Source organism: Thamnophis elegans, chromosome 4 (assembly GCF_009769535.1).
Source record: "Thamnophis elegans isolate rThaEle1 chromosome 4, rThaEle1.pri, whole genome shotgun sequence".
Taxonomy (NCBI): domain Eukaryota; kingdom Metazoa; phylum Chordata; class Lepidosauria; order Squamata; family Colubridae; genus Thamnophis; species Thamnophis elegans.
This window is the reverse complement of record NC_045544.1, coordinates 138,040,021-138,067,814: the sequence shown is the minus strand read 5'-3', so window position 1 is coordinate 138,067,814 and position 27,794 is coordinate 138,040,021. Positions and strand designations below refer to the sequence as shown.

The 27,794-nt window shown below is 45.1% G+C and overlaps 1 protein-coding gene across 1 annotated transcript in view; it reads right to left on the bottom strand.

The window, feature by feature from the left end:
• The window catches only part of TEX14 (testis expressed 14, intercellular bridge forming factor), an 82,576-nt gene extending 57,083 nt beyond the window's left edge, over window positions 1-25,493 (bottom strand). Inside the window, 20 exon segments of the mRNA XM_032216134.1 lie at window positions 245-327; window positions 2,565-2,656; window positions 5,088-6,088; window positions 7,283-7,430; window positions 10,973-11,163; window positions 11,424-11,575; window positions 14,460-14,584; window positions 14,586-14,639; window positions 15,857-15,980; window positions 17,405-17,471; window positions 17,474-17,538; window positions 18,382-18,491; window positions 19,442-19,542; window positions 21,068-21,161; window positions 22,482-22,508; window positions 23,198-23,271; window positions 23,274-23,345; window positions 23,348-23,361; window positions 25,208-25,256; window positions 25,259-25,493. Coding sequence (XP_032072025.1) covers window positions 245-327; window positions 2,565-2,656; window positions 5,088-6,088; window positions 7,283-7,430; window positions 10,973-11,163; window positions 11,424-11,575; window positions 14,460-14,584; window positions 14,586-14,639; window positions 15,857-15,980; window positions 17,405-17,471; window positions 17,474-17,538; window positions 18,382-18,491; window positions 19,442-19,542; window positions 21,068-21,161; window positions 22,482-22,508; window positions 23,198-23,271; window positions 23,274-23,345; window positions 23,348-23,361; window positions 25,208-25,256; window positions 25,259-25,364 — 2,749 coding nt within the window. The 5' untranslated portion in view covers window positions 25,365-25,493.
• Window positions 25,494-27,794: the final 2,301 nt, after the last annotated feature.

Sequence of the window (27,794 nt, the reverse complement as noted above, 5' to 3'; positions counted from 1 at the left end):
AATGGTGCTCCTAAGAAATGACTAGTTTTGCATTGAAACTTGGCTTGAGACTCATGAATCAATTAGGGCATTTTTAGGAAACCTGACAGCTACAGTAGATTAGCACCCTCGCCTAATCCAAAGGGGTCGATCTTCTAACTGTAGGGCTGAGAATGCTGGGTATTGTAATCCCAGCTCACTTGAATGCCCCCACCCCAACACCTCCCCCCCCCATTTCTGTGGACAGGAAACCCCCAAAACTCACTTGTCCATTCCAACTGGGCCATTCTCCTCTCCTCGCTTCTCAAATTTGCTTCGTAGATTTCAGGAGCTGTTTTTTTCAAGGACCTGCAAAACCAGGTTACCAGCATCATTTCTAATGACCACAGATAGGTGGTCATATACAATTACACCCCACTTTAAACTAGGTTTCCTCTAAGCAGCCTAGAGGGCATGTCGGCAGTCCATGGATCCAGAGCCACATGCAACTCTTTGGGCCCTCTGCTGTGGCTCCCTGTCAGGTGATCCCACCTCTGGCTGGCCTCGCCACTCGCCCTCCCCTCCCAGTCACTCTTCGCCTAGCCTGAGAAGGTAAGGACGATGGCAGGGGATAGAGAAGCGGCTGGGGCTGATTCTCAGGAGCCTCACTCTTCCTGGAGCTTCTTCCAGCCCTTGTTGGCGCTGGGCGTGCCTCGGTCGCTTGGGGAGACGCGCAACTTGCTCTCCGGGCAGAGAAACTAGCCCGACCCGGCCACGACCAACACCAACCTCGCTAACGACGGTTGGCAGGGTGGGAAAAGGATCAGGGAGGAGGGGACAACAGAAAGTGGGACAGTCCTGCAGAGCCCGTGCCTTTAAAATGTACGCGGGGACTTTCACCCAGTGGTGAAACCTAATTTTTTTTACTACTGTGGGCGTAGCTTGGGTCATGTGACTGGGTAGGCGTGGCTATGTAGTCATGTAACTGGGGGGGGGGAATCAAAAGACAGAAACTCATTTCAACAATGTCCTGCTGGAGCAGGAGGTTGGACTAGATGACCTCCAGGTCCCTTCCAGTCCTGGATTATCCTCTGAAGCTGCATGGCTGGCAAGCCACTCCCACCCGGTCACATGACCAGCAAGCCACTCCCACAAAGCAGGTCACACCTACAGAAGAGGTTCTAAAAAAATTTGAAACCCGCCACTGTGTTGCACGCACATTGCATTGTGGGTACAATGGCGCACGCTTTCGGCACGTGACAACAGAAAGGTTAGCCGTCACTGGCACAGGGTTTCCTGCCTAAGCAGGGGGTTGGACTAGAAGGCCTCCAAAGGTCCCTTCCAACTCTTGTTATTCTATTCTATTGTATTTATTGAGCAAGGTGCCACCTATACTGTACCTGTGCGTTTTGTTTTCCTTGCCTAAATGTGGAACCTGACTTTTTCCACCCTTGAATTTCATTTTGTTAGATAGCGCCCAATGTTCCAGTCTGCCAAGATCCTAGTAGGCATAAATGAAGGAGTGACGTTACAGTGATAATTTAGAGCTGACCAGTTGAAGCAATGCTGTGAAAGGGTCAGCAGGATCTTCGGCTGTTATCCCTTTAAGAGCCTGGGTAATAAGAGGAGGCCCTGCTAGAATGTTTGCGGTTCGCCGAGCTTCTTCCCTGCTGTAATTGCTGTTTGTTTAGATACTGCTGGTAGCGCGTGTATGTATAGTATTCCTACATTCCTATCGTAAATAAAAACCACTATTTGATACAAACCACTGTTGGTTGTGCTTGCCCCTGAGTTGATACATGGGACAGACCTGTGCAAACTTTGACACTCCCGCAGATTTACAATACAATACAATACAATAGCAGAGTTGGAAGGACCTTGGAGGTCTTCTAGTCCACCACCCCCGGTATATAGGAAACCTATACCGTTTCAGACAAATGGCTATCCAACATCTTCTTAAAGACTCCCAGTGTTGGGGCATTCACAACTTCTGGAGGCAACTTCTGTTCCACTGGGACGTGGCACGACAAAACCGCGGTCCACTAAAGCGCGCCCGATTAAAGCGCGTCACTGACGTCATCAGCAGCGCGAAAATACGACCGCAGAGAAAAAAGGGCGCTTTAAAAAGCGCTTTTAAAGCAAGCCGATTCACGTAAAGGTAAGGGTTAGGGTTAGGTTTAGGTTTAGGTTTAGGGTTAGGGTTAGGTTAAGGGTTAGGGTTAGGTTTAGGGTTACGTTAAGCGTTAGGGTTAGGGTTAGGTTAAGGGTTAGCGTTAGGTTTAGCGTTAGGTTAAGGGTTAGGTTTAGGGTTAGGTTAAGGGTTAGGTTTGGGGGGGTTAGTGTAAGGTTTTCGCGTTAATTTTAACTTTACCGCTCACAGCGTGATGTTTTCGTCGCGCTGTGATGACGTCAGGTACGCGCTTTCGTCGAGCGTGCTTTAGTCTACCGCGGTTTTGTGGTGGAACCCCACTGGTTAATTGTTCTGACTGTTCTAGATTGCTCCTCTCCTTGATTAGTTTCCAGCCATTGCTTCTTGTTCTACCCTCAGGTGCCTTGGAAGGCATTTCTCTTGTGCTACAGCCAGGGACTGAGGAAAGAGGACTCACCCATCTGTAATTTTGATCCCGTCCAACATTGAACTGCCTCGACGCAGCTGGGAGCTCTTCTTCTTCCTGAAGGTCACCCCTTGGGGCAAGAGCTAAAAAACACACATGGATGAGGTGGTGATGTGGGCCGGTGGGGGCCCCACAACTATTTCTGTGCAGGTAAGCCCTCGACTTACAACTGTTCATTTAGTGATCGTTCGACGCGACCAAGGCACAGAAAACAGGGACTCGCGACCGTTTTTCGTACTTATTTACCGCCCGCAGCATCCTCACAGTCAAAATTCAAACACTTGGCAACCGGCTCACATTTATGACGGTTGCGGCGTCCCGGGGTCACGTGACTCCCCCTTTTGAGAACGTCCGACAAGCAAAGTCAACGGGGAAGCTGGATTCGTTGAACGACGGCGTTGCTAGTTTAACAACTGCAGGGGTTTCATGTAACTGCCGGGGTGAGAAAGTGTTGTGGCCTGCCAGCTGCCAGCGGAGCTGGAGGTAGACTCAGACAGTGAGATGGTTGGGGAAGAACTTGGGCCAGTTCTGGGGTCTCGGGAAGGCTCTGATGGATGTTCTGTGTTGGGTTCAGAGCCAGGGCCGTCTGATATATCGCAGCCAATGGTGAGGCAGCTGCCTTTGGAAGCTGAGATGAGTGAGGAGGAAGAACAGCTGGGGCCTGTTCCAGATGCACGTATGCGCAGAGCTGTTAGGAGAGGAGAACAATGGAGGACAAGGAGTCGACTCGGGAAGCAAAGCACACGTGGGTGCTGAATGGCCCCTCCCTGGCTGGGGAATAAATAGAAGGAAAGGGGAGTGGTGGTCGTAAGAGACAACAGTTCGTATTTCTGAAGATTTTACTCATTGTGTTTCATGCCACAAAGACTGCTTGCCAGAACTTTACAGCCTTTTGGCCTTGCAGTTATGGTAAGGAACTGATAAGGTCTGTACTGCAGTTAACTCCTTGAAGGACCTTTGCCTGGACTTTTCGGTGTGCGAATGCCATTAATTCACGAGAGGTAAATCAAGAGCTTTTCAGGACAAGGAATCTGTTTCTTGCTTCTGATAAGGCTGGGTCAGAACGGAAAGCTCGTAAAATATGGCAAAACTCATTTAACGACCGTCTCGCTTAGCCATGGAAAATCTGGGGCTCCATGGTGGTCGTAAGTCAAGGACTACCTAGAACTGGGAGGGGAGTTTGAATTAACCCTCTGCAGCTTTGGGATACAATCTCCATCAGATGCACAAATATATTCTACCCTGTCAATGCAACCTCTGGAGAAGGGAGAAAGATTTCTGGACATAAATTACAGGTAGTTCTCATTTTACGACCAGAATCAATTATGACCAGGACTTCTGCTGTTAAGGAAGGTGGCTGTTAAGCAAACCGCCTCCAATTTTGTGTGAAAATTTGTGACGGTCGTTAAGCGAAGCGCTGAAGTTGTTAAGCGAGTCATGCGGTTGTTAAGCAACTCTGGCTTCCAACACTGGGCTCTGCTTATCAAAAAGCGTGTTGGGAAGTTCACAAACAGCGATCACGTGACCTCGGGATGCTGCGACAGCAGATAGTCCTCAACTTACGACCTCAGCTGAGCCCAACATTTATGCTGTTAAGTGAGACATTTATCGAGAGTAAGTTTGGCCCCCTTTTACGACCTTTTTTCGCCACGGCTGTTAAGTGGCGAAAAAAGTTAATAACACGGTTGTTAAGTGAATTCAGCTTCTCCGTTGACGTTGCTTGTAAGAACATCCCAAAGTGACTGTCAGGCCTGCAGTTATATCCCTTTTAGGATCTTTGCCCTGCCACATTCTCTCTTATTTCATTAGGCTGTTTCATTAGTGTAGTAGTTGGGAGGGGGGAATAGAAAGGAGTAGAATTGTAGAATGTGTGGTTGTCATTCTTTTCTAGAAGCCCAAAGTCATCTTTTATCTCTGCACCTGACAGGAACCAGCTGGGTGGAGATGCCACCGTGGAAGAAGAAGATTGGACCATGTGATGGATTTGTGGGTGTGGGGACAAGATCATGAACTTTCAACTGGGTGGGAATCCTAGGTAACTTCCAGAATTGGGATTCCACAGATGTGCCAAGATGTCTGACTTATTAAATTGGAACTTTAAGGATCGTTTTGCCTTGGACTCTGATTTAATTGTGCATGATACTTGGCACGCTGACAGTGACCCTGAGATACTGCAACCGTCATAAGTACATGCCAGTTGCCAAGCATTTGAATTTTGATCACGTGACGGGGGAGGAGGGGAATGCTGCCAGGGTCGTAAGAGTGAAAAACAACCATAAGTCCCTTTTGTTCAATGCCATTGTAGCTTCAAACGGTCACTAAGCAAATGATTGTAAGTCGAGAACCAACCATAATTGTTCTCACTTTCAGAAATTTATCCTTAGTTCTAGGCTGGCTCCCTTTTTCATGAGCTTAAAAACCTTCCCCTTGGAAGCAGCCTTCTGAGCAACGTTATCGCTGCCAACCAACCCTGCTTGGGGTGCAAAAGAGCTTTCCCTCTCTGTCCCACTTTACCTGATAGTTCGACTCCGTTCCTTTTGGATTTACGGGACTTTTGGCTGTTTCCGGTCCAAAATCGCTCCAGTAGGTGGTATCCGGGCTGTGGTTGGCACTTTTGGGTCTGTTTTCAGATGATTGGTAAGACGGGATCACCCGGGATCTGTATGCCCCCGGAACACGGAACGGCGGTGGCACGTAGGCCTCCGTCGGAGGACCCACCGTCTTCCACTGCAGGGCGCGGTCGCCGTTGGAGGGAGGTTGAATATTTCTCAAGATGCTCTCCAGCTTCTCCTGGCAACCGGGCGCAGGAATCCCGACGGGGAGTTGTTCCTTTGCCTGGGCGCCCCAAAACAGCTCCTGAGGTTTGTCGAAACGCTGCAGCGGGCCCAGTTTGGTTTCGGTGCGGGAAAGGGAATCCGTAGCTTGCTGGAGCAAAGTTTGGCAGATCTTGAGATCGAGAACGCACTTGCCGAATTTGTGCTCGAACTGGGACTGGACGTTCTCGTGTTTGCCGTGGGCGCCCTTGAGCACCTCGTTCATTACCGAGAAGCCGCTCAGGTCCTCGTGACTGTATTCCGTTTCGTTGTCCGAGGACAGACTCGCCTCGCGGTCTCGGATCTTGATGAGTCGAGGGGGAGAGAAATCGGCCGTATCGCCGGGAGAGCCTGGCGATCTTCCGTGGGAATCGGGGTCCTGCTCGGTTCTCGACGTCTCTTCGTCCCCCTCCGTCTCTTCGCCCAGCTCTGGATAGCAAGTGTATATCTCGTTAATTTGCACGCTGGACAAGCTCAGGTTGGCGTTGCTGTCCTGTTCCGCGTCTTGCAAGCATCTGTTGAAGAAAGGTCTGGAATGCGTTGTGCGGAGAACCGGCTCGGAGACCTGGACGACGTCGCTCAAACATTCCTCTAACATGGGGCTCGACTGTGCTGTGCGGAGAACCGGCTCGGAGACCTGGACGACGACGGGTTTGTTCTCCGGCGAGGAAAGGGCGCATCTGGTGGTGGTGAAACTCCGGACTGAGGAACAAAGAGAGAATGGCGAGGGAAGTGTGTTGAGGGAGAAACAATCGAATTTCTCACCTGCTAATCATTTGCTTTTTAATTGTATTTATTTGTAATCTGCCTTTATTATTTCGATAAATAGCTCAAGGCTCTCAAGTGAACATATCCAACATGAGTTTCCTCTTCCTATTGTTCCTCACCACAACAACCCTGTGAGGTGGGCTGAGCTGAGAGAGAGGGACTGGCTCCAAGTCACCCAACTGGTTTTTGTAGCTGTGGTGGAACTCGAACTCACCGTCTCTTGGTGATTGGCCCAAAGTCCCCACGTTGACTTTCATGGCTAAGGCAGGAGTAGAACTCACCGTCCCCTGGTGATTGGGCCGAAAGTTACCCAGCCAGATACCTTGCCTAGGGCTGGACTAGAATTCAAAATCTCCTGGTGTTTGGCCCAAAGTCCCCCGGCTGGGTTTCATGCCCAAGGCGGGACTAGAATTCACAGTCTCCCACTTTCTAGCCTGGTGCCTTAACCCACTACATCTACACTTCTGGTGTTGGAGCATTCACAACTTCTGGAGGCAACTTCTGTTCCACTGATTAATTGCTCTGACTGTCAGGAAATTTCTCTTCAGTTCTAAGTTGCTTCTCTCCTTGATTAGTTTCCACCCATTGCTTCTTGTTCTACCCTCAGGTGCCTTGGAGAATAGCTTGACTCCCTCTTCTTTGTGGCAACCCTTGAGATATTGGAAGACTGCTATCCTGTCTCCCCTGGTCCTCCTTTTCATTAAACTAGACATACCCAGTTCCTGCAACTGTTCTTCATATGCTTTAGCCTCCAGTCCCCTCATCCTCTTTCTTGCTCTTCTCTGCAATCTTTCTAGAGTCTCCGCATCTTTTCTACATCGTGGCGGCCAAAACTGAATGCCGTATTCTACAGCCAAAGAAATTAACCAGCTACTTGATTCACCCGATAAAACAATATTTGAGTTGCCTAAAGTTGCCAGACTTCACAATTTACACCAAATTTCCGGCTCAAAATAGCCTACTTCACCTACTAACATCCTTTCTCCCTGCCCCCCCCCCAATTTAGCCCTCCATTTCAGAATTCCTGAGCAGTGAGGAAACCTCACCAAGCAGAGATCTAAACACACATACATCCTTTTCCGGGCTCTCGTTACACCCAGCCTCTCAGCCGCCAAAGAGGACACCAACCTACGTGAGCCTTTTCTTCTTGCAGTCTTGGCTTCTTAACCTCGAAAGCCGAGGCGGAAGGCAAACAGATATTGATATTGGCTTGGATTTCAGGCTTGGGAGATTCCGGATGTCCCTCGGGACGGTGCTTGCGAGATTCTAGTAAATCCTGGAGGGGGAAAAGAAAGGAAAGAAAAACGAAGAACCAGTTAGCAGAACGCTTGGTCCACATAGTGGCCCATTATTGATTTCTTTTCTTTAAATTTGATGGACATAGTTTTTTTTCTGTGAATGGAATAGAATAGAATGGGAAGAAAATAAGAATAAGAATAGACTGAATAGAATAGAGAATAGAAGGAAAATGGAAGAGAATAAGAATAAGAATAGAATAGAATACAGGGGAAGAAAATAAGAATAGAATAGGAAGGGAAGGAAATGGAAGAGAATAAGAATAAGAATAGAATAGAATACAAGGGGAAGAAAATAAGAATAGAATAGAATAAGAAGGGAAGGAAATGGAAGAGAATAAGAATTAGAATAGAATAGAATTGAGAATGGAAGGGAAGGAAAGGAAATGGAAGAATAAGAATAAGAATAGAATAGGATGGGATGGGAAGAGAAGAGAATAAGAATTAGAATAGACTAGAATAGAAAATGGAAGGGAAGAGAAATGGAAGAGAATTAGAATAGAATAGAATAGAATAGAATAGAATAGAATAGAATAGAGAATGGAAGGGAAGGGAAATGGAAGGGAATAAGAATAGAATAGAATAGGATTGGAATGAAATGAAATGAAATGGAAGAGAATAAGAATAAGAACAGAATAGAGAATGGAAGGGAAGGGAAATGGAAGAGAATTAGAATAGAATAGAATAGAATAGAGAATGGAAGGGGAGGGAAATGGAAGAGAATAAGAATTAGAATAGAATAGAATGGAATGAAAGAGAATAACTACTACTACTACTACTACTACTACTACTACTACTACTACTACTCCGCCGTTGCCAGTCCCAAGCCCGGATAAGAAAGGAGGAAGGTTGGGGTCAGGTTGGCAACCTGGCCCCATAAAAAACCCGCCAACCCATACAACATGGTGAAAGAAACGAATAAAAATTCTATACCGCATCGGTCGTCACGCGGGTTAACAAAGGCCGTGGTGGATGTTGAGATCCCTGGGCATCCGTCGACAAGTGGGCTACAAGTGGACCAGTCAACAAAACGATAAAAATATAGCGCAGATGAAAACCGTGCCATAATGGCCTGTTATTACAACTCAGAGCCAGAAAAAAGAGGATATTTAAAGCGAATGTATGAATTATGGAAACAACAATATCCAGATTCAAATGTTAGTGAACAACGACTAGCAGATCAAAGGCGGTTTATTATACAAAATAAAGGGCTTAGTGAAGTTGAACTTGAGGAAATTCAGGCAATTTACAAAACCAAAAAAACAACATCACAAGCGGAAATAACTGATATTCAAGACACAACTAAAGACATTATAGTAGAACTCCCAGAAGAAGATATAACAACACTACCACCAGAACCAGTTATCATTGAACCAACTGATGAACTAACTCAAAAACAAAAAGAATTGAAGGATAAGATCATGGAGCATTTTCTGCTTAATGAGGAAAGGCAACGTTTACCATCACTAAAAACTCTGCCTAAGAAAATTTTGGCCCCTATCATGAAAATGGTTAATGCAGTGTTTTCAACAATTGAATCGGGATCCATCTTGGAAACGAATCAGTTAATGTACAGCGCAGCTGTAATAGTCACTAATGAACTAGGCATTAAAATTAAAGTACCTAGTCACACAATGGAAAAAGCATCAAAGCCAAAGTGGAAAATCCGTTTAGAACAAAAAATCAAAAAATTAAGGGCAGATGCTAGCTACTTAAAGAACGTGCATGAGCAACGGCTTAAAAACAGCAAAATCATAGATCGGCTAATCAGAAGATATAGATTGGATACAAGAAACATCAATGAAGCTGTAGAGATAGTAAAACAGCAGATAACAGCAACAGCTAGAAAAATTGAAAGATATGAGGCACGAATCATCCAATATAAACAAAATCAGCAATTTCGATCAGACCAACGGCGTTTTTATCAAAGTCTTAATGTGAATGGTGACACCAAAAATGTAAAACCAGAAAAGCAGGCCACGGTTGAATTCTGGAAAGAATTGTGGGAAAATGCAAAGGACTACAATAAGGACTTTGAGAAAAGCATTGGCAACAAACAAATGCAAGTATTAGAAATAACAACTGAGATGGTCAAAAATCGAGTAAAATGGTAAAGAATTGGACATCACCTGGAAAGGACCAATTACATGGTTTCTGGCTCAAATATCTGACCAGTTTACATGCAATATTGGCCAGGCAACTGAATGAAATTTTACAAAATGGCAAATTGATGAATGGTTGACAACTGGAAAAAACATACTTGATTCAGAAGGATGCAACTAAAGGAACAACACCTGAAAACTACAGACCAATAACATGCTTGCCAACAACCTTCAAATTACTCACAGGCATTATTGCAGATAACATGATGGATTATTTGGAAACAAACAACATCTTGCCAGTAGAGCAAAAAGGCAACAAAAGAAGGAGCAGGGGCACAAAAGATCAGCTCCTAATTGATAAAATGATATTAGAAAATTGTAAGAACAGAAAAACGAACTTGAATATGGTCTGGATTGATTACAAAAAGGCATTTGACTCACTGCCACATAGTTGGATCATAAAATGCTTAGAAACAACTGGCATTAGCAAAAATATTACATCCTTTACTGAAAAGGCAATGAAACAATGGAGAACTGAGTTGGCAGTAGGGAATGAGATCTACGGAATGGTTAATATCAAGCGAGGAATTTTCCAGGGTGATTCACTTTCACCTCTTCTCTTCATCATCGCAATGATCCCACTATCAGTAATCTTAAAAAAAAAAATGAAATTAGGCTACCCCATGGAATTGGTAAGAAGGGAAAGAGTGGGACGTGATTGAAAGCTCTAAATCAAGGTTCTCCAAACTTGGCAACTTTAAGATAAATTAAATTTTAATTTAAAATTAAATTTTAATTTAAAATTAAATTTTAATTTAAAATTAAATTTTAATTTAAAATTAAATTTTAATTTAAAATTAAATTTTAATTTAAAATTAAATTTTAATTTAAAATAAATTAAAATTTAATTTTGAATTAAAATTAAATTTTGAATTAAAATTTAATTTTAAATTAAAATAAAATTTAAAATTAAATATTACATTAAATTAAAAATTACATTAAATATTCAAAATTAAATTAAAAATTACATTAAATATTCAAAATTAAATTAAATCAAATATTCTAAATTAAATTAAATTAATGATTAAATTAAATATTAAAAATTAAATTAAATTAAATGATTAAATGAAATTAAATATTTAAAAAATTAAAATAAAATAAAATAATTAAATAAAATAATTAAATAAAATAATTAAATTAAATAATTAAAATTAAAATTAAAATTAAATATTACATTAAATTAAAAATGACATTAAATATTAAAAATTAAATTAAAAATTAAATTAAATATTAAATTAAAAATTACATTAAATATTAAAAATTAAATTAAATTAAAGATTAAAGATTAAATTAAATTAAATAATTAAATTAAATAATTAAATAAATTAAATTAAATTAAATTAAATTCCCTCCACTTTTACCTTCAAGTCGTTCTTCAGAATGTAGCGGATATCTTGCAGGTTCATCGTGCGCTGCTTGGGTCTGGACTCCAGGCCTGTCTTCACCATGTCGTAATACGGCTTGGAGAGCCTGGCATCGGCTTCTAACCACTGGCCGGTGGTGATGCGATCTTTGATGGACGGACCGTCCAATCCCTCCCAGGGAACTGTGTCTGGGGAAAAAAAACACGCGTCGTTATGCGCAGTGGGAGGCGAGAAGGCATCAAAAGAAAGACAAGGATTAAACCATCTTTCCAAGCAGCCTCTATGGTTCCAGTGTCTTTTTCCCCACTTGGAACTGAACCCAGATGGACGTTTCTTCCAACAACACTTTAACCTTACAAGAGGAAAACCCTGAATATTTTTTTTAAAAAAGATACAAAAGCATATAGGAAAAGAAAATCAAAAACTAAACTTCAGTTCTTTGCTCTACCTGTAAACGCCTCCTGCATGACGGCGCAAAAACTGTAGACGTCAGACTTGACAGTCGCTGTCCGCTCCAGGATCACTTCTGGGGCGCACCACTTGTACAGCTGAGGAGGGATGGGCACTCGGGTCAGGTCACTGCGCTCCCCTCCGTCTTTGCTGCCGACAAGGGAAGATGATGCTCAGGGTTGGGGAAGAACAGGTGCCCCCCCCCGGGGGGGGGGCCAAGACCACCGTCCTTTGGAGATCTCCCGCATCATGGGGGCCGGGGGACGACCATGGTATGAGGGAAAGTCCTTGGGAGAGCGGGACCGAGAGAGCGATCAGATAAGAGGCAGCTTAGCCCTCTGCTGCATAAGGGACAGAGAAAGAGACACAGAGAGAACCCTCCCTAGTTTCTCAGGGAGTAAAGATGACGGGATGGAGGGTTATTTTTAGTTTCAGATTTAGGAGACTGAGGTTGGTTCATCAGGTAAATCAGATTGGAATTGCAACCTGATTGGCAAATTCTAATTTGTTGCAAAGCGATATTGTCAGAGAGAGGGAGAGGAGGGGAGAGGGGAGGGGAGGGAGCAAAGAGGGAGCAGAGGAGAAGGAACAGAGAAGAAGAGGAAAGGAAAGGAAAAAGAAAAGGAAAGGAAAAGGAAAGGAAAAGAAAGAAAAAGGAAAGGGAAATAAAAGAAAGGAAAAGGAAAAGGAAAGGAAAAGAAAGAAAAGGAAAGGAAAGAAATGAAAGTAAAAGTAAAAGGAAAGGAAAGGAAAGGAAAGAAAGTAAAGAAAGAAAGGAAAGGAAAGAAAGGAAAGAAAGAAAAGGAAAGGAAAGAAAGGAAAGGAAAAGGAAAAGGAAAGGAAAGGAAGAAAAAGGAAAGGAAAGGAAAAGGAAAAGGAAAAGGAAAGGAAAGGAAAAGGAAAAGGAAAAGGAAAAGGAGAAAGAAAGGAAAGGAAAGGAAATAAAAGAAGGAAAGAAAGGAAAAGGAAAAAAAAAGGAAAGGAAAGAAAGAAAGGAAAGGAAAGAAAAAGGAAGGAAAGAAGAAAAGGAAAAGAAAAGAAAGAAAAGGAAAGGAAAGAAAGAAAAGAAAGGAAAAGAAAGAAAAAGGAAAGAGGAAAGGAAAAAAAAAGGAAAAAAAAAAAAGGAAAGGAAGGAAAGAAAGGAAAAGGAAAGGAAAGGAAAAGAAAGGAAAGGAAAGGAAAAGAAAAAGGAAAGGAAGGAAGAAAAAGAAAGGAAAGGAAAAAAAAAGGAAAAGGAAAAGGAAAGGAAAAGGAAAGGAAAGGAGAGGAGAGGAAAGGAAAAGGAAAGGAAAGCAGAGGAGAAAGGAAAGGAAAGGAAAAGAAAGGAAAAGAAAAGAAAGAAAAGGGAAATAAAAGAAAGGAAAGGAAAAGAAAAAAAGAAAAGAAAGGAAGGGAAAGGAAAAGAAAAAAGAAAAGAAAGGAAAATAAAAGAAAGGAAAAGGAAGGAAAAGAAAGAAAAAGGAAAGGAAAGGAAAAGGAAAAGGAAAAGGAAAGAAAGGAAAAGGAAAAGGAAGGAAAAGGAAAAAGAAAGGAAAAGAAAGGAAAAAGGAAAAGGAAAGGAAAGGAAGAAAAGGAAAGGGAAAGGGAATAAAAGAAGGAAAAGGAAAGGAAAGGAAAAAAGAAAAAAAGGAAGGAAAGGAAAGGAAAAGGAAGGAAGGAAAGGAAAAGAAGGAAAAGAAAGGAAAGAAAGAAAAGGAAAGGAAGGAAAAGGAAGAAAGAAAGGAAAAGAAGGAAAAGTAAAGGAAAAGAAAGGAAAAGGAAAGAAAAAAAGGAAAGGAAAAAAGGGAAAAAAGAAAGGAAAGGAGGAAAAAAAGAAAAATAAAAAGGAAAGGAAAGGAAAAGGAAAAGGAACAAGAAGGAAAGGAAAGAAAAAGAAGGAAAAGGAAAAGGAAAAGAAAGAAAGGAAAGGAAAGGAAAATAAAGGAAAGGAAAGGAAAAGAAAGAAAAGGAAGGAAGGAAGGGAAAGAAAGAAGGAAGGAAAAGAAAGGAAAAGAAAAGAAAGGAAATGAAAAGAAAGGAAAGGGAAGGGAAAGAAAGAAAGGAAAGGAAAGGAAAAGAAAGGAAAAAAAAAAAAGGAAGGGAAAGGAAAGGAAAGGAAAAAAAGGAAAAGGAAAGGAAAAGAAGAATAAAGAAGGGGAAAAGGAAGAGGAAAAGGAAAGGAAGAGGAAAAGGAAAGGAAGACTGAAGACTCCGGAAGGCAAAAAATGCCCCTATGGACAAACCAGAAGTCACCGTTCCTGAACTTCGGATTTGGCTGTAGGACCGGTTTTTCGCCCTCTGGAGGCTTCAGGGAAGCTCCTGAAGCCTCCAGAGGGCCTCCATGGAGGGCAGGGTAGGCCTCCGGAGCCTGGGGAGGGTGAAAAAAGTGTGCCAAATGCAGGGGGGGGGGGAGTGCTGGTGGCACGGACCATGTGCATGTGTGTGGGGGGGTGTCGTGCGTGCATGCATGCTGAGGTCACACGCATAGCATTATGGGTGTGGCCCGCCAACGGCACAACCACCCCCCCCTGCGTTCCCCCGCTTTTGGCACGGGAGCCAAAAAAAGAGTTAGCTATCACTGGTCTATAGAGGGGTCAGCAATCTGCGGCTCTGGAGCCGCATGTGGCTCTTTCATTCCCTCTGCTGCGGCCCCTGCCGCCAGTCGGCTCGCCAATTGATAGGGCTTTCCGCTTAGGACCGGTAGTGGAAAAAGGATGCTGCGCTAGGAGAGACTCTATTGGGGGGGGGGGGGGGGGGGGGGGGGGGTGAGGAGGAAGCAGACTTCTGATCGACAGGGCAAAAAAGACGCCACGCTAGGAGTAGACGCTATAGTGGGGGAACCGGAACTTCCGGTCAGGCTCCAGAACTAAACGGAAAGCGTCCAGTTAGGACCTTAATGGCTCATTGGGTGTTTAAGTTTGCCAACCCCTGGTCTATAGCATTTCAGACAAATGGCTGCCCAGTGTCTTCCTCCTTGAAGGGAAGGGAGGGCAAAGAGAGGTAAGGGAAAGGACATTGAAGAGTCAAGGGGAAGGGAGGTGGCGTGGGCTTATACCTTTCAATCATGTGCTCCAGTTGGTCAGCTTCGCTTCCCCCAGTCAGTACAATCACCACGGCGTAAGAGCTGAGGGTCCGGTGAATGAAGCCACGCAGGTGGAGGTAGCGGAGGGCGTCGCTCACCCTGCATCAGCAGGTGCACAATCGTTTCCATGTGCAGCACAGGGAACTCGGAGCGCTAGGGGCGCCGATGGGAAGGGGGTTAGAGGGAAGAAGCGGGGGGGGGGGAAGAAACATTGGCTACAAGAATTGGAATCTCCCTTAAATGTCCAGGGGGAGGTGGCAGTACGGCAATATTGCACAGGTCAACCAATACAAAATGTTTTGTATCTGTTAAAAATATGTTTTGTAATATTTGGTTCCTATAAATTTGGATTTTGATATTGGAAGTCGTCCCACAGTAAGGTGGATGGATAATAATTAAATAATGGATAATAATTAAAATTAAATATAATAATAACAATAATAATAATAGCTATCTAAGGGACTCTTTTCTGCAGATAGAATTGAACTGGTGTTTCTAATGTGGCCAGGAGATGATGCTACTCTAATTCCCAGAATTCCCCAGCCAGCATGCTTTAAAAATGGATGGACTTTCATTCCCAGAATTCCCTAGCCTGCATGCTTTAAGATGGGTGGACGTCCACTCCCAGAATCCCCCAGCCAACATGCTTTTAAGATGGGTTGACTTCAAGTCCCAGAATTCCCAGCCAACATACTTTAAGGTGAGTGGACTTCTACTCCCAGAATTCCCCAGCCAGAATGCTTTAAAATGGATGGGCTTCAAGTCCCAGAATCCCCCAGCCAGCATGCTTTAAGAGGGGTGGACTTCCACTCCCAGAATTCCACAGGCAGGCCCCGCTTTAAGATGTATGGGTTTCATTCCCAGAATTCCCTAGCTTGCATGCTTTAAGATGGATGGATTTCATTCCCAGAATTCCCTAGCTTGCATGCTTTTAAGATGGATGGACTTCAATTCCCAGAATCCCCCAGACACAAGTTTCTGCCACGCGTGGACAACACAGGCAAGAGGCAATTGCTAAAGAGGAACTAAAACTCTGGCGAAGCACTAAATTTGTAGGCTGGATTGGGGGCGGGCAACTAGGCCCCGTTTAAGACCTGTGGACTTCAACTCCCAGAATTCCTGAGCCAGCATAGCTGGCTCAGGAATTCTGGGAGTTGAAGTCCACAGGTCTTAACGAGCCATAGTTGTCCTCCCAATGCTGAATTCAGGCGGAAAACACTTTAAATCTGGGAACTTCCATTCAGCACACCGTCCTACCTCGCAGGGTTGTTCAAGGACCGACGAGAGAGAGAGAGGGGGGGGGGTATTCGCAGCTCAGGAGCCCCACGGGTGGAAGCGACAAAAGACAAACGGGAAGACCCCAAATTTACCCTCTCGTGAAGGATGCTGTAGAGAGACCCGAAATTCACCCTCTCGAACACCAGCCGAGTCTTCTCCAAGTCGCTGGACAGACAGACGGCCATCAGCAGCAGCAGGTGAGGGTGGTGAAGCTGGCTGCAAAGCGGGAAGAGAAGGACCCGCGTTCGAAGAAGAGGACCCAGAACCAAAAGTGGGGGAAAGAGCCCAAGTCCACTTCTCCCTCTCACCGCGGCGGTCGTGCAAAAGAGTGGTGCCGTGGGCCTAGAGCTGGACCTCCTGCCTCACAATCATCGAACTGTGAGTTCGATCCTAGGTAGAGGCAAGAGATTTCTCTCTTTGGCACACTGAGAATACATCTGCTGAGACAAAACTCCGCCCTGGCGACAAGAAGGGCATCCGGCCACTAAAACTCTGCATTCAGTTGCCCAGACTCCACTCCGCAAGGGACTATGGGGGTCGTGAAATGATGATGGTTTAGTGACCATTCTGTTAACACGGCACTGGAAAAGTACTTATGTCCAGTCCCACACTTACGACCATTGTAGCATTCCCAAAGGAGCATGTGATCAAAATTTATGTTTATAATGGTTGCAGTTCTCGGGGTCACATGATCCTTTTATGACCTTCCCAGGGGGGCTTTTGACAAGCATGAAGAAAACCGGATTCGTTTAATGACGCTTAACAACTAGCAGTAATTTTCTTAAGAACTGTGGGCAAAAAAAGTGTTGTGGCCCGCTGGCGGAACTGGCAGCCGATTCCAGACAGTGAGGAGGTTGGAGAGGAACCTGGGCCAGTCCTGGAGTCTGGGGGGGAGGCTCTGATGAGGGCTCTGTGTCGGAGGCAGAGAGGGGGGCCAGGGCCGTCTGACAGTTATCAGCTGCCTTCAGAGTCAGACATCAGTGAGGCAGAAGGAACAGCTGGAGCCTTTTCCAAGTGTGCGCATGCACAGAGTTTGCCAGACGAAGGGAACAGCTAAAGAACAAGGGTCGACTTGGGAGTAAGGCCACAGGTGGACGGTGAATGGCCCCTCCCAGAAGAAATAAAAGAGGAGCAAAAGGGGAGTGGAGTTTGCAGGAGACAATTAGTTCGCTTCACTGCTTCGTAACTCTCCGAGACTCCTTGCCAAGTTTTGCAGATATCGGCCTGGCAGCTCTCCAAGCCAGATAAGGTCTGTGACTGTAAATCCTCCCCTGAAAGACTTTGCTGGATGTGAATGAGCAGAATCCACAGTCAATTAATAAAAGGTGTTTTTATCGGGACAAGGATTTGGCTTCATGCTCCCGGGAAGTCTCAGTCAGAACAGACCCCAGGCAGAGGCAGATATTTCTCTCTATGGATACCATGAGAAGATATCTGCCGAATATAACTCCGCACTGGGACAGGAAGGGCATCCGGCACTCAACTCCATTTCAGTTGCCCAGACACCACCCTGCAAGGCATTATGGGATCATTAAGAGAAGATGATGATTGCGGGGGGGGGGGCATGCACACCCTATCATGAATGCACAAAAGCTTTGTGGCTTTACACACACACACACACACACACACAGGTTGCGTACCTGCTGTACTCCTGCTCAGCCAAGAGGAGGTCGGAGAGGCGCAGCTTGCTGCAATGTTGGGAGGCTGAATGTTCAGCTCCTTGACGGTCACGCGGCTGCCTCCCCAACATCAGGCTGTGGGGAGAAAGAGTGGGGTGTCGGTTTTGCCCACCCAGCTACCGCCCCACGCGTGCTGTGGACCATGCTTGCAGGAGGGAAAGGTGAGGGTGGGCCAAAGGGGAAGAATTCGGGTTAGGGAGTGTTGTGGCCCAGCAGGAGCCATTGGAGCTGCAAACAGAATCCGATAGCGAGGGGCCATAGGTCGGCTCTGGAGGATGTGGAGACCCTGGACAGGGTTCCGACTCCGAGCAGGGCGCAGAGAGGCTGGTTGGCCACCAGAGGGCGCCTGAGCCTTGGGCCAGTAGGGAGGAGACAAGGGAGAGTGAGCCGGACACCAATAGTGAGTTGTTCCTGGATGCACACCATCGAAGAGCTACTCAGCATCAAGAACAATTATGCAATTACAGGAGGTAATTGAGCTCAGCTGGTGGTCGTTAGGCTCTCTCCAGACTATAAAAAAAGACTACTTGTGCACGTGTCCCTCTTTGCAGAAGTCCAACACGAGATCGAATGTCGGAGAAACATTGTTAGAAGCTTGGCAGGCTGGATTGCTGCCAAGCCTTATCTGTATTTATTGCTGCCCAAGCTTGTCTGTGCCGGTTTGCTGCCAAGGACCTGTTAATTAAATGCCGTAACTTATCTTTGGCTCGGAGTGTCCTTGGGTGTGGAACGAGGGGGGTCAGAAGAGCGAGGATGTGGGAGTAGCATGACGGCAAGCCTTGGAAGGTAGGTAGGTAGGTGGAATGGGCCCTGGGAAGTGGAGGCTGGGTCCTGGCTGGGGGCAGGGCAGCCTAGCCGGGAGGGTGCCAAGTCCTCACTTGGTGTTGGTGACAGGGCCCATCTCTACTCCGTACTTACTTGGTCATGTTCATGTAAGGCCCGTGGAGAAAGAGAAGGTGGGCTCGTCATCGGCTTGAACCACTTCCTTGTCCGCGATGATGGGGATGGAAGCCAGGTAGCCCAGCTGCCTCTTGCTGGTGAGAAAAAAACTGGAGGGAGGGAGGGAAGGAAGGAAAAAAGAGAGCGAGGAAAAGGAAGGAGAAAGGGAAGGGAAAGAATCAAAGGAACGGAAAGGAAGGAAGAAAGGAAGGATGAGAAAAGAAAGCAAGAAAAATGAGGAGGAAAGGACGAGCGAAGGGGAGAAAAGGAAAGGCAAAAAAGAAGGGAGTGAGGGAGGAAGGAGAGAAGAGAGAAAAAGAGAAGAAAGAAAAGGATAAAGGGGGAAGGAAGGGAAGAAAAGGGAAAGGGGAAAAGAAGGAGAGAGGAAGGGAGGAGAGAAGAGGAAAAAAGAGAAGAAAGAAAAGGATAAAGATGGAGGGAAGGAAGGGAAAGGAAGAATGAATGAAGCAAACAAAAAGGAAGGATAATGGAGAAAGGAGAGTGAGGGATGAAAGGAAGGAAAGGAAAAGGAAAAAAGAGGGAAGGAAGGAAGAATGAGAAAAGGGAGGGAGGAATGAGAAAGGGATAGAACATAAAAGAAGAGAGAAAAGACAGAAAGAAAGAAAGAAAGAAGAAAGAAAGAGAGGAAGGAAGAAATAGGAAAAAGGAAGGAAGGAAGGAGGAAGGAAAGTGAGGGAGGGAGGAGAAGGAAGGAATGAAAAAAAGAGGGAAAGAAGGAAGAATTGAGAAGAACTGCAACATCCTACAATTTTAACCAGATAGCCTCTCTTCCGAAGACCTCAAAAAAATCCAAAAAAAGGGCTGCTTTCACATCATGTGGCAGTCTGTTCCCCCCCGGCTAACAGCTCGCAATTTCAGGAGATTCTCTTTGAGGGCCATCAAAACCCACTTCCTCAGAGCGTTCATAACGTCTTTGGGCAGTCCTCCCCAAAGCCCCTTACTGGACACTTGACCCTGTGTATTTGTGTGTTGTGCGTACACACCCTGGACGAATGGAGGCCTCAGGATCGCCAAGCCATCTTGAACCGGTCTTCTTACCTTCCCAAAGCCGAAACTGAAGATTCTTGCGACATGCTGCTCGCACGCTTCATGAACCTCCCAAGAGGACTGTCCGTTGCCCTGAAGGACGAGATGGAGAACTGTGAGGGGGATTTTGGGAAATGGGACGGAACAGCAATGAACGAGGCAGTTTTGTGTTTCCCTACCATAATTATTATATTTAAAAATGGACAGATGTACTTATTTGCTACTTATTACTAACCCCACTATATCAATGCTCACATCTATGCCTAGAACCATTTTAGATGGGTGGGCTTCCACTCCCAGAATTCCCCAGCCAGCCTGCTTTAAGAGGGGAGGACTTCTACTCCCAGAATTCCCCAGGCAGAATGCTTTAAGAGGGGTGGACTCCCACTCCCAGAATTCCCAGCCAGCCTGCTTTAAGAGGGGTGGACTTCCACTCCCAGAATTCCCCAGGCAGAATGCTTTAAGAGGGGAGGACTTCTACTCCCAGAATCCCCCAGCCAGCCTGCTTTAAGAGGGGAGGACTTCCACTCCCAGAATCCCCCAGCCAGCCTGCTTTAAGAGGGGGGACTTCCACTCCCAGAATCCCCCAGCCAGCCTGCTTTAAGAGGGGAGGACTTCCACTCCCAGAATCCCCCAGCCAGCCTGCTTTAAGGAGGGGTGGACTTCCACTCCCAGAATCCCCCAACCAGCCTGCTTTAAGAGGGGAGGACTCCCACTCCCAGAATTCCCCAGGCAGAAAGCTTTAAGAGGGGAGGACTTCCACTCCCAGAATTCCCCCAGGCAGAATGCTTTAAGAGGGGTGGACTTCCACTCCCAGAATCCCCCAGCCAGGATGCTTTAAGAGGGGATGACTTCCAACTCCATGAATTCCCCAGGCAGAATGCTTTTAAGAGGGGTGGACTCCCACTCCCAGAATTCCCCAGCCAGAATGCTTTAAGATCGGGGGGACTTCCACTCCCAGAATTCCCCAGCCAGCTGCTTTAAGGGGACTTCCACTCCCAGAATCCCCCAGGCAGAATGCTTTAAGAGGGGTGGACTTCCACTCCCAGAATTCCCCAGGCAGAATGCTTTAAGAGGGGAGGACTTCTACTCCCAGAATCCCCCAGCCAGCCTGCTTTAGAGGGGAGGACTTCCACTCCCAGAATCCCCCAGCCAGCCTGCTTTAAAGAGGGGTGGACTTCCACTCCCAGAATCCCCCAACCAGCCTGCTTTAAAGAGGGGAGGACTCCCACTCCCAGAAATTCCCCAGGCAGAAGCTTTAAGAGGGGTGGACTTCCACTCCCAGAATCCCCCAACCAGCCTGCTTTAAGAGGGGAGGACTCCCAACTCCCAGAATCCCCCCAGCCAGGATGCTTTAAGAGGGGAGGACTTCCACTCCCAGAATTCCCCAGGCAGAATGCTTTAAGAGGGGTGGACTTCCACTCCCAGAATTCCCCAGCTGGCATGGGCATTTTTGGCATTTTCTCTGCCAGAGGAGCCCTACAGCTCTGCTGGCTGGAGAATCTGGGAGTTGAAGTCCACAAGTCTTAAAGTTTCCAAGTTTGGGAACCCTTGCCCTACAGGAAAGCATGCCTTGCCTTTGAAATTTCCTTCCCCAAGCACAGCTGCATTATTATGGGAGAGTGAAGGCACACTTACCCTTGAGTAAACCCCCAAACTTGGAAGGGCTGTGCACTAAGGCTCTGGGGGAGTCCACTTTCCTCAATAAATCAAGGACTGGTTTGCAGGACGACTTGCATAGAGTGGTGCAATCGTTGGATAAATCGAGCATCTGAAAGTAAAACCGCAATCCAACAGGTGAAGCTGTGGGTTCTGTGCAAAACCGAAATTAGTTTACCAGGGGAAAAGGGGGAAAATTTTGAAAATACATGGTAATGGTGGGGGGGGGGGGGAATGATCTGTGGGGTAGATTTTTTTTCATATATAAAATTTTATTTTTTGAATAAACACAAACACCTTAAAATCACCTCCCATTACAAATTGTGGAAAGTTCGTCAATTGGTTACAAAGAACTTTCGTGCATCCCTTCCACAGTCATCACCTATAATGTCATATCAAGTTATATGTTTTAAATCAAATATAATTTATACAAATATAATTTTCAATTCCCAGTAAGGGTATGGCTAGCTGATGAGAGCTAAATAGCTTGAAATAGATCTATACTAGTCTCTATCTATCCTAGAGAGTTGCCCCTGCATGGCCCCAGGGGAGTCTGACAACCAATCAGAATGCATTGCTTACACAGGAACAGGAAACAGAGAGGTGGGGGCCGAACAGATTATAAAAAGCCCAGCAAGCCCCTCCCTCAGCCCTTCTCTTCTTCACCACCAACATTGAAGCATGTGATCCCCTTTTCTGTGCAGGACCTCAAGCCATGTGATCCTGTCCACCAATAAACCATCTTCCAAGCAGCCTCCAAGTCTCCAGTGTCTTATTTCCCTACTTGGAGCCGAACCCAGAAAGACATTTCTTCCAATAATACGTACAATGACAATAAAGTAAAGTAAAGTGAAAGGGACCTGAGGAAGGAAGAGGAAAAAAAAACGAGGCTACCCAAATATCCATCTCCCAGTTTCTAACTAATTGGGAGTTCTTTTAACCGGTTCACCGACAAAAGGGCGAACGACAAAACCCGCGCCCGACTAAACCGCGTTGCTGATGTCATCAACAGGGCGACAACAGGGCGGAGACCAGAAGTGCGCTGTAAAAGTAAACCTAAACCTAAACTTAACCCCTAACCCTAAACCTAACCCTTACCTAACCCTAAACCTAACCCTTAACCTACCCTTAACCTAACCTAACCCTAACCTAACCCTTACCTACCGCTAAACCTTACCCATTACCTAACCTAAACCTAACCCTAAACCTAACCCTTAACCATAACCCGAAACCTAACCCTAAATCTAAACCCTTAACCTAACCCGAAATCTAACCCTTAACCTAACCTGAAACATAACCCTAAACCTAACCCTTAACCTAACCCTAAACCTAACCCTTAACCTAACCCTAACCTAACCCTAACCCTTAACCTACCCTAAACCTAACCCTTAACCTAACACTTAAACCTAAACCTAACCACCTAACCCTAACCTTAACCTAACCCTTAACCTAACCCTAAACCTAACCCTTAACTAACCCTAACCACCCTTAACCGAACCTAAAGCTAACCCTAACCCTTACCTAACCCTAAACCTAACCCTTAACCTAACCCTAACCCTAACCCTAACCCTTAACCTAACCCTAAACCTAACCCTTAACCTAACCCTAAACCTAACCTAACCCTAACCCTAAACCTAACCCTTAACCTAACCCTAAAACCTAACCCTTAACCTAACCCTAACCCGTAACCTACCCGTAACCTAACCCTAACCCTAACCCTAACCCTTAACCTAACCCTAAACCCTTAACCTAACCCTAAACCTAACCCTTAACCTAACCCTAAACCTAACCCTTAACCTAACCCTAAACCTAACCCTTAACCTAGACCCTAAACCTAACCCTTACCTTAAGTTAAATCGGTTTTCTTTCGACGCGCTATTGTAAACTCCCTTCTTTCGCTCCGCGCGTGGCTGTTGTTGCTGTGTTGATGATGTCAGCGACGCGGTTTAGTCGGGCGTGGTTTTGACGTTCGCCCTTTTGTCGGGTCACGCTTTTAACCACACACCCCGGACTGAGTCTCTCTGTGTTTCTCGCTTCCTCCCCAATGCTACAAAGCGTCACCCCACAAGCGTCCGAACGGCGCATCACTAAACGCCTGCAACCACCCACCTGCGCACTGCTTTCCTTCCCTGCGGTCACGGCCCAGCTTTGCGGGGTCCTCCCATCCTTGTCGTGGAAGCGCAATCCCCGCCTGCGTCCAGCAGTTTGCTAAGAATGAACTGGCTTCCGGAAAAGGCCGCTGCGTGGAAAGGGGTGCTCCGTCATAACAGCGGCTGAAACGACAACAAGAACAGCAAAGTCATAGAACTTCACTCATGCGTGATTTCGCTACTTCCTCTAACTCTCTTAAAGCGGATTCTTTTAGAGATAATCCTCGACTTACGACCGCAACTGACCCCAAAATTTCCACTGCTGACAAGCTGTTACATGAGTTTCGCATTGTTTTATGACTTTCTGGCCATCGTTGTTAAGTGAATCGCTACAAGTTAAGTTAGCAACAGGGTTGTTAAGTGAATCTCTGGCTCCCCCCCATGGACTCTGGTTGACAGAAGCTTGCAAAAGGGGATCGTGTGACCCCAAGGACCCGGCAGACCCGGTTGTAAGTATGAGCCGGTTGCCGAGTGTCTTTATTTGTAAGTTGAGGCTTACAAGTGAGAAAACTAGAAGTAGAGTAGTAGAAGTAAAAGTAGAGTACAAGTAAAGCAAAAGTAGAAGTAGTAGGTAGTAGAAATAGTAGGTAGAGTAGAAGTAAACGAAGTAGAAGTATTAGTAGTAGAAGTAAATGTAGACATAAAAGTATAGAAGTAGTAGAAGTACTAGTAGAAGTAAAAATCAAAGTAGAAGTACTAGTAGAAGTAAAAGTAGTAGTAGTAGAAGTACTAGAAGTAAAAATCAAAGTAGAAGTACTAGAAGTAAAAAGTAGAAGTAAAGTAGTAGTAGAAAGAAAAGTAGAACTACTAGTAGTAATAGAAGGTAAAAGAAAAAGTAGAAGTAGAAGTAGTAGTAGGTAGTAGAAATAGTAGATTGTAGTAGAAGTAAACGAAGTAGAAGTATTAGTAGTAGAAGTAAATGTAGACATAAAAGTAGTAAAAGTAGTAGTAGTAGAAGTACTAGAAGTAATAATCAAAGTAGAAGTACTAGTAGAAGTAAAAGTAGTAGTATAGAAGTACTACTAGAAGTAAAAATAAAAGAAGTACTAGTAGAATTAAAAGTAGAAGTAAAGTAGTAGTAGAAGTAAAAGTAGAACTACTACTAGTAGTAGTAGTAACAGAAGTAAAAGAAAAAGTAGAAGTAAAAGTAGAAGTAATAGGAGGAGGAGTAAAAGTAGAAGTAGCAGTAGAAGTAAAGCCTCTGTCTAGGCAGGGGGTTGGACAGAAGACCTCTAAGGTCCCTTCCAACTCTGTTATTCTATTCAGGTTTATTCTATTCTAAAAGTAGAAGTAAACAAACAAAACCTGGAGTATCTTCAGGAGGAAGTTAACAAAGCTAACAGGAGTGGGGTAGGGTGGTATTTTCATTATGCGGTGGATTTTAAATGTTGTAAGCCGCACACATCGATCATGTCTGAGTGGGGCAGCCTTATGAATGTGTTTAGTAAAGCATAATAAATAATATCATTAATTATTTAAAAAAATCTAGAGCGAGTCAGGAGCAAGGACCTCTCCTAGGCAGCCAGTCATCCCCTGCCCCCCATCCTTGACCGAGGTGCCAGTGGTTAAATGCGCACTGCAGGCTACTTCAGCTGACTGCAGTTCTGCAGTTCGGCTGTTCAAATCTCACCGGCTCAGGGTTGACTCAGCCTTCCATCCTTCCATGGTGGGTAAAATGAGGACCCGGATTGTTGTTGGGGGCAATATGCTGACTCTGTAAACCGCTTAGAGAGGGCTGAAAGCCCTATGAAGCGGTATAGTCTAACTGCTATTGCTATTGCCTGACCCCCGTTGGGATACCGCAAATTCTTTGGAGATGCTCGGCCCAAAGAGCCCCAATGGAGGAGCGAGGAGTGGGGTTTCCTCATACCTTCCACAGAATTGCAAAATAATTTTATTCAAACCCTCCCCCCCACCACCCTAATTTTACCCGAATCCCACTTCTCACCCATTTATGTCTCATACTTACTGGTTGGGGTCCGATCCATAATCCAAGAGGATGTCCACCAGTTTACCCATCCGAGCAAGGCAGCTGTGAAGAGCGGAGTTTGTCCTAAGGAGTTGACCGAATGGGTGGAGATTCCTACAGAACGAGAAGAGAAAAACTTCCACTCAATTGATTTCATTTCTTCGTTAAATTTGGTGCTGCCCGTCTTCCCTACAAAGTGAGAACTTCGTATCCGAGTCTTGCTAGGAAAATACAGAATAGTGTTCTGACTGAGGCTTTCCCCAAAAGCACCAGGCAGATTCCTGGTCCTGACAAAACCCTTTATTCAGCGTATGTGAATTCCTCTCATTCACATTCAGCAAATAGTCTTTCAGAGGAATATTTAGGACCACAGACCTTATCTATCTTGGAAAGCTGCCATGCAAATATTTTTCAAATGAGGGGCTGTGCAAGGAAAGGCTGGGCACAGAGTCTCTGAGATTCACGGACAAATCTTCACACTCCTGAAATGAATCTAACGACCGAAGGAAGGAATTCTTTCCCGCAAAAACCCACTCCTCTTTCACTCATTAAGATCTCTCCTCCTGCAGATAAAAATGACTGATGGTGCCACGCCCGAGTTTCAGAAGTCAACGTTCGTTCCATTCCGTTCCGTGCCTGTCCTAGTCAAGTCTCTGTTTGTTTGCAATCGAGAAGAAGCACTTGGATAAGTGATTTGCTTTATATAAACCTGTTTTGCTGTTTAACTTTTTGCCAGGAAATTTATCTATGTTTATTTTGGGCTTGCAGCCAGCAAAAGCCGGGACTGATAAAGACATTCTTTTGCAAGCTTCATTTGGCTTTCGTTTCTGAACGAACAAGGTAGGGGTCAGAACACTTATCTATCTTGGAAATCTGCCATGCAAATATTTTCCAAATGAGGGACTGTGCAAGGAAAGACTTGGCACAGAGTCTCTGAGATTCACGGACAGATCTTCACACTCCTGAAACGAATCTTAACAACCCAATGAACGAATTGTTTCCTGCAAAATCCCACTCCCTTTTTGCTCCTATTTATGGGAGAAGCCATTCACCTTACACCTGTGGTTTACTCCCAAGTCGACCTGATTTCTGAATTGTTCTTTTCTTCTGGCAGCTCTGCGCATGCGCACCCTGGGAACAGGCTCCAGCTGTTCCTCTGCCTCGCTGCTGTCTAGCTCCGTAGGCACCTGATCACTGACAGGAAGCCTCGGCCCTGTCTCGGCCTCCGACACACAGCCCTCGTCTGAGCCTTTCCCAAACTCCAGGACTGGCCCATGCTCCTCCCCAACCTCACTGTCTAGCTTTGCTGGCGGGCCACAGCAAATACACTAACAGAGTTGGAAGGGAGCTTGGAGGTCTTCTAGTCCAACCTCCTGATCAAGCAAGAAAACCTATACCCTCTCCTTCTGCGCAAAGCTCTATTTGTGCGAGTGAAGGGTGTGCGTCACTCACACAAACGGGAGCTGTGCCCATGAGCGTGCCTGCCACTCACACACACACCTGTACCGGGCTGAGCCGCCAAGTTGGAAAGATTGGACACCGCTGGGTTAGCGGAGTTCAAGGGAGCTGGACTGAGTTTGCTTGTGATTACGTAAGGATTCTAGGCTGGTTCCTCTTTTGACTCCGCCCCCAGCTTCTGCCCTTTCTTCTCCTACAACTATCTTCCTTAGGGAGGGAGATTGGAGCATGCTCAAATCCTTTTCTACAGCTCACATCCCTCCATTTGCTGGGGTCGATTCACCAAACCAGTGTAAAAGCATTAGCACTTAGGACTTCACAGTGCTTTCCACTTCCCGCCAGTCCTTGCTCTTCCATTTCATAATCTGAAATCAGGTTTTCCTGGAAGTGCTATACATCCGGTCAGAGAAGTCCTTTCTAAATAGAGTGATCCCTCTTATGTATTATGAAGAAAAAAGAAGGGAAAAATCAACTACAACAGCCAAGATACCTTGAATAGTTGTCTTCTGGAGTATGTCTGTAACAAGGGTGAATCGTTTAATAAATGAAAAAAGTAGATTGAAGACCCCAGGAATGGATATGTGCTAATTGTCATCTGTTCCAATGAACTAAACCAAATAACAGGAGGAAAGCAATTAAGAAACCAGGCTCAATATATATATATATATATATATAATATATATATATATATATATATATATATATATATAATATATATATCTATATATATTTATATTTATATATAATTTTTATATATATATATATATATATATATATATATATATATATATATATATATATATATATATATATATATATATTTATATATATATATATATATATATATATATAAAAAGGCCACTCACGCACCATCACAAAATATCCAGAACTGTAAAGCCTACAAATTTGAAATTTGGCACGTATGTTGTCTCTTGGCTTCTAGGTGATCACTAAGAAAGGGATTTTTGAAATGACCATCAGATCATTAGTATTTCTTACACAGTAATTAACATACTCTAATGTTAAGGAGTTTCTACTCCCCCTCCTCACCTGAAAAAACTCTGTTCCAACTGCCAGTTGCCTCACATTCTGTTACCTCAGTTCAAATTGGCAGACATTCCACTCCTTC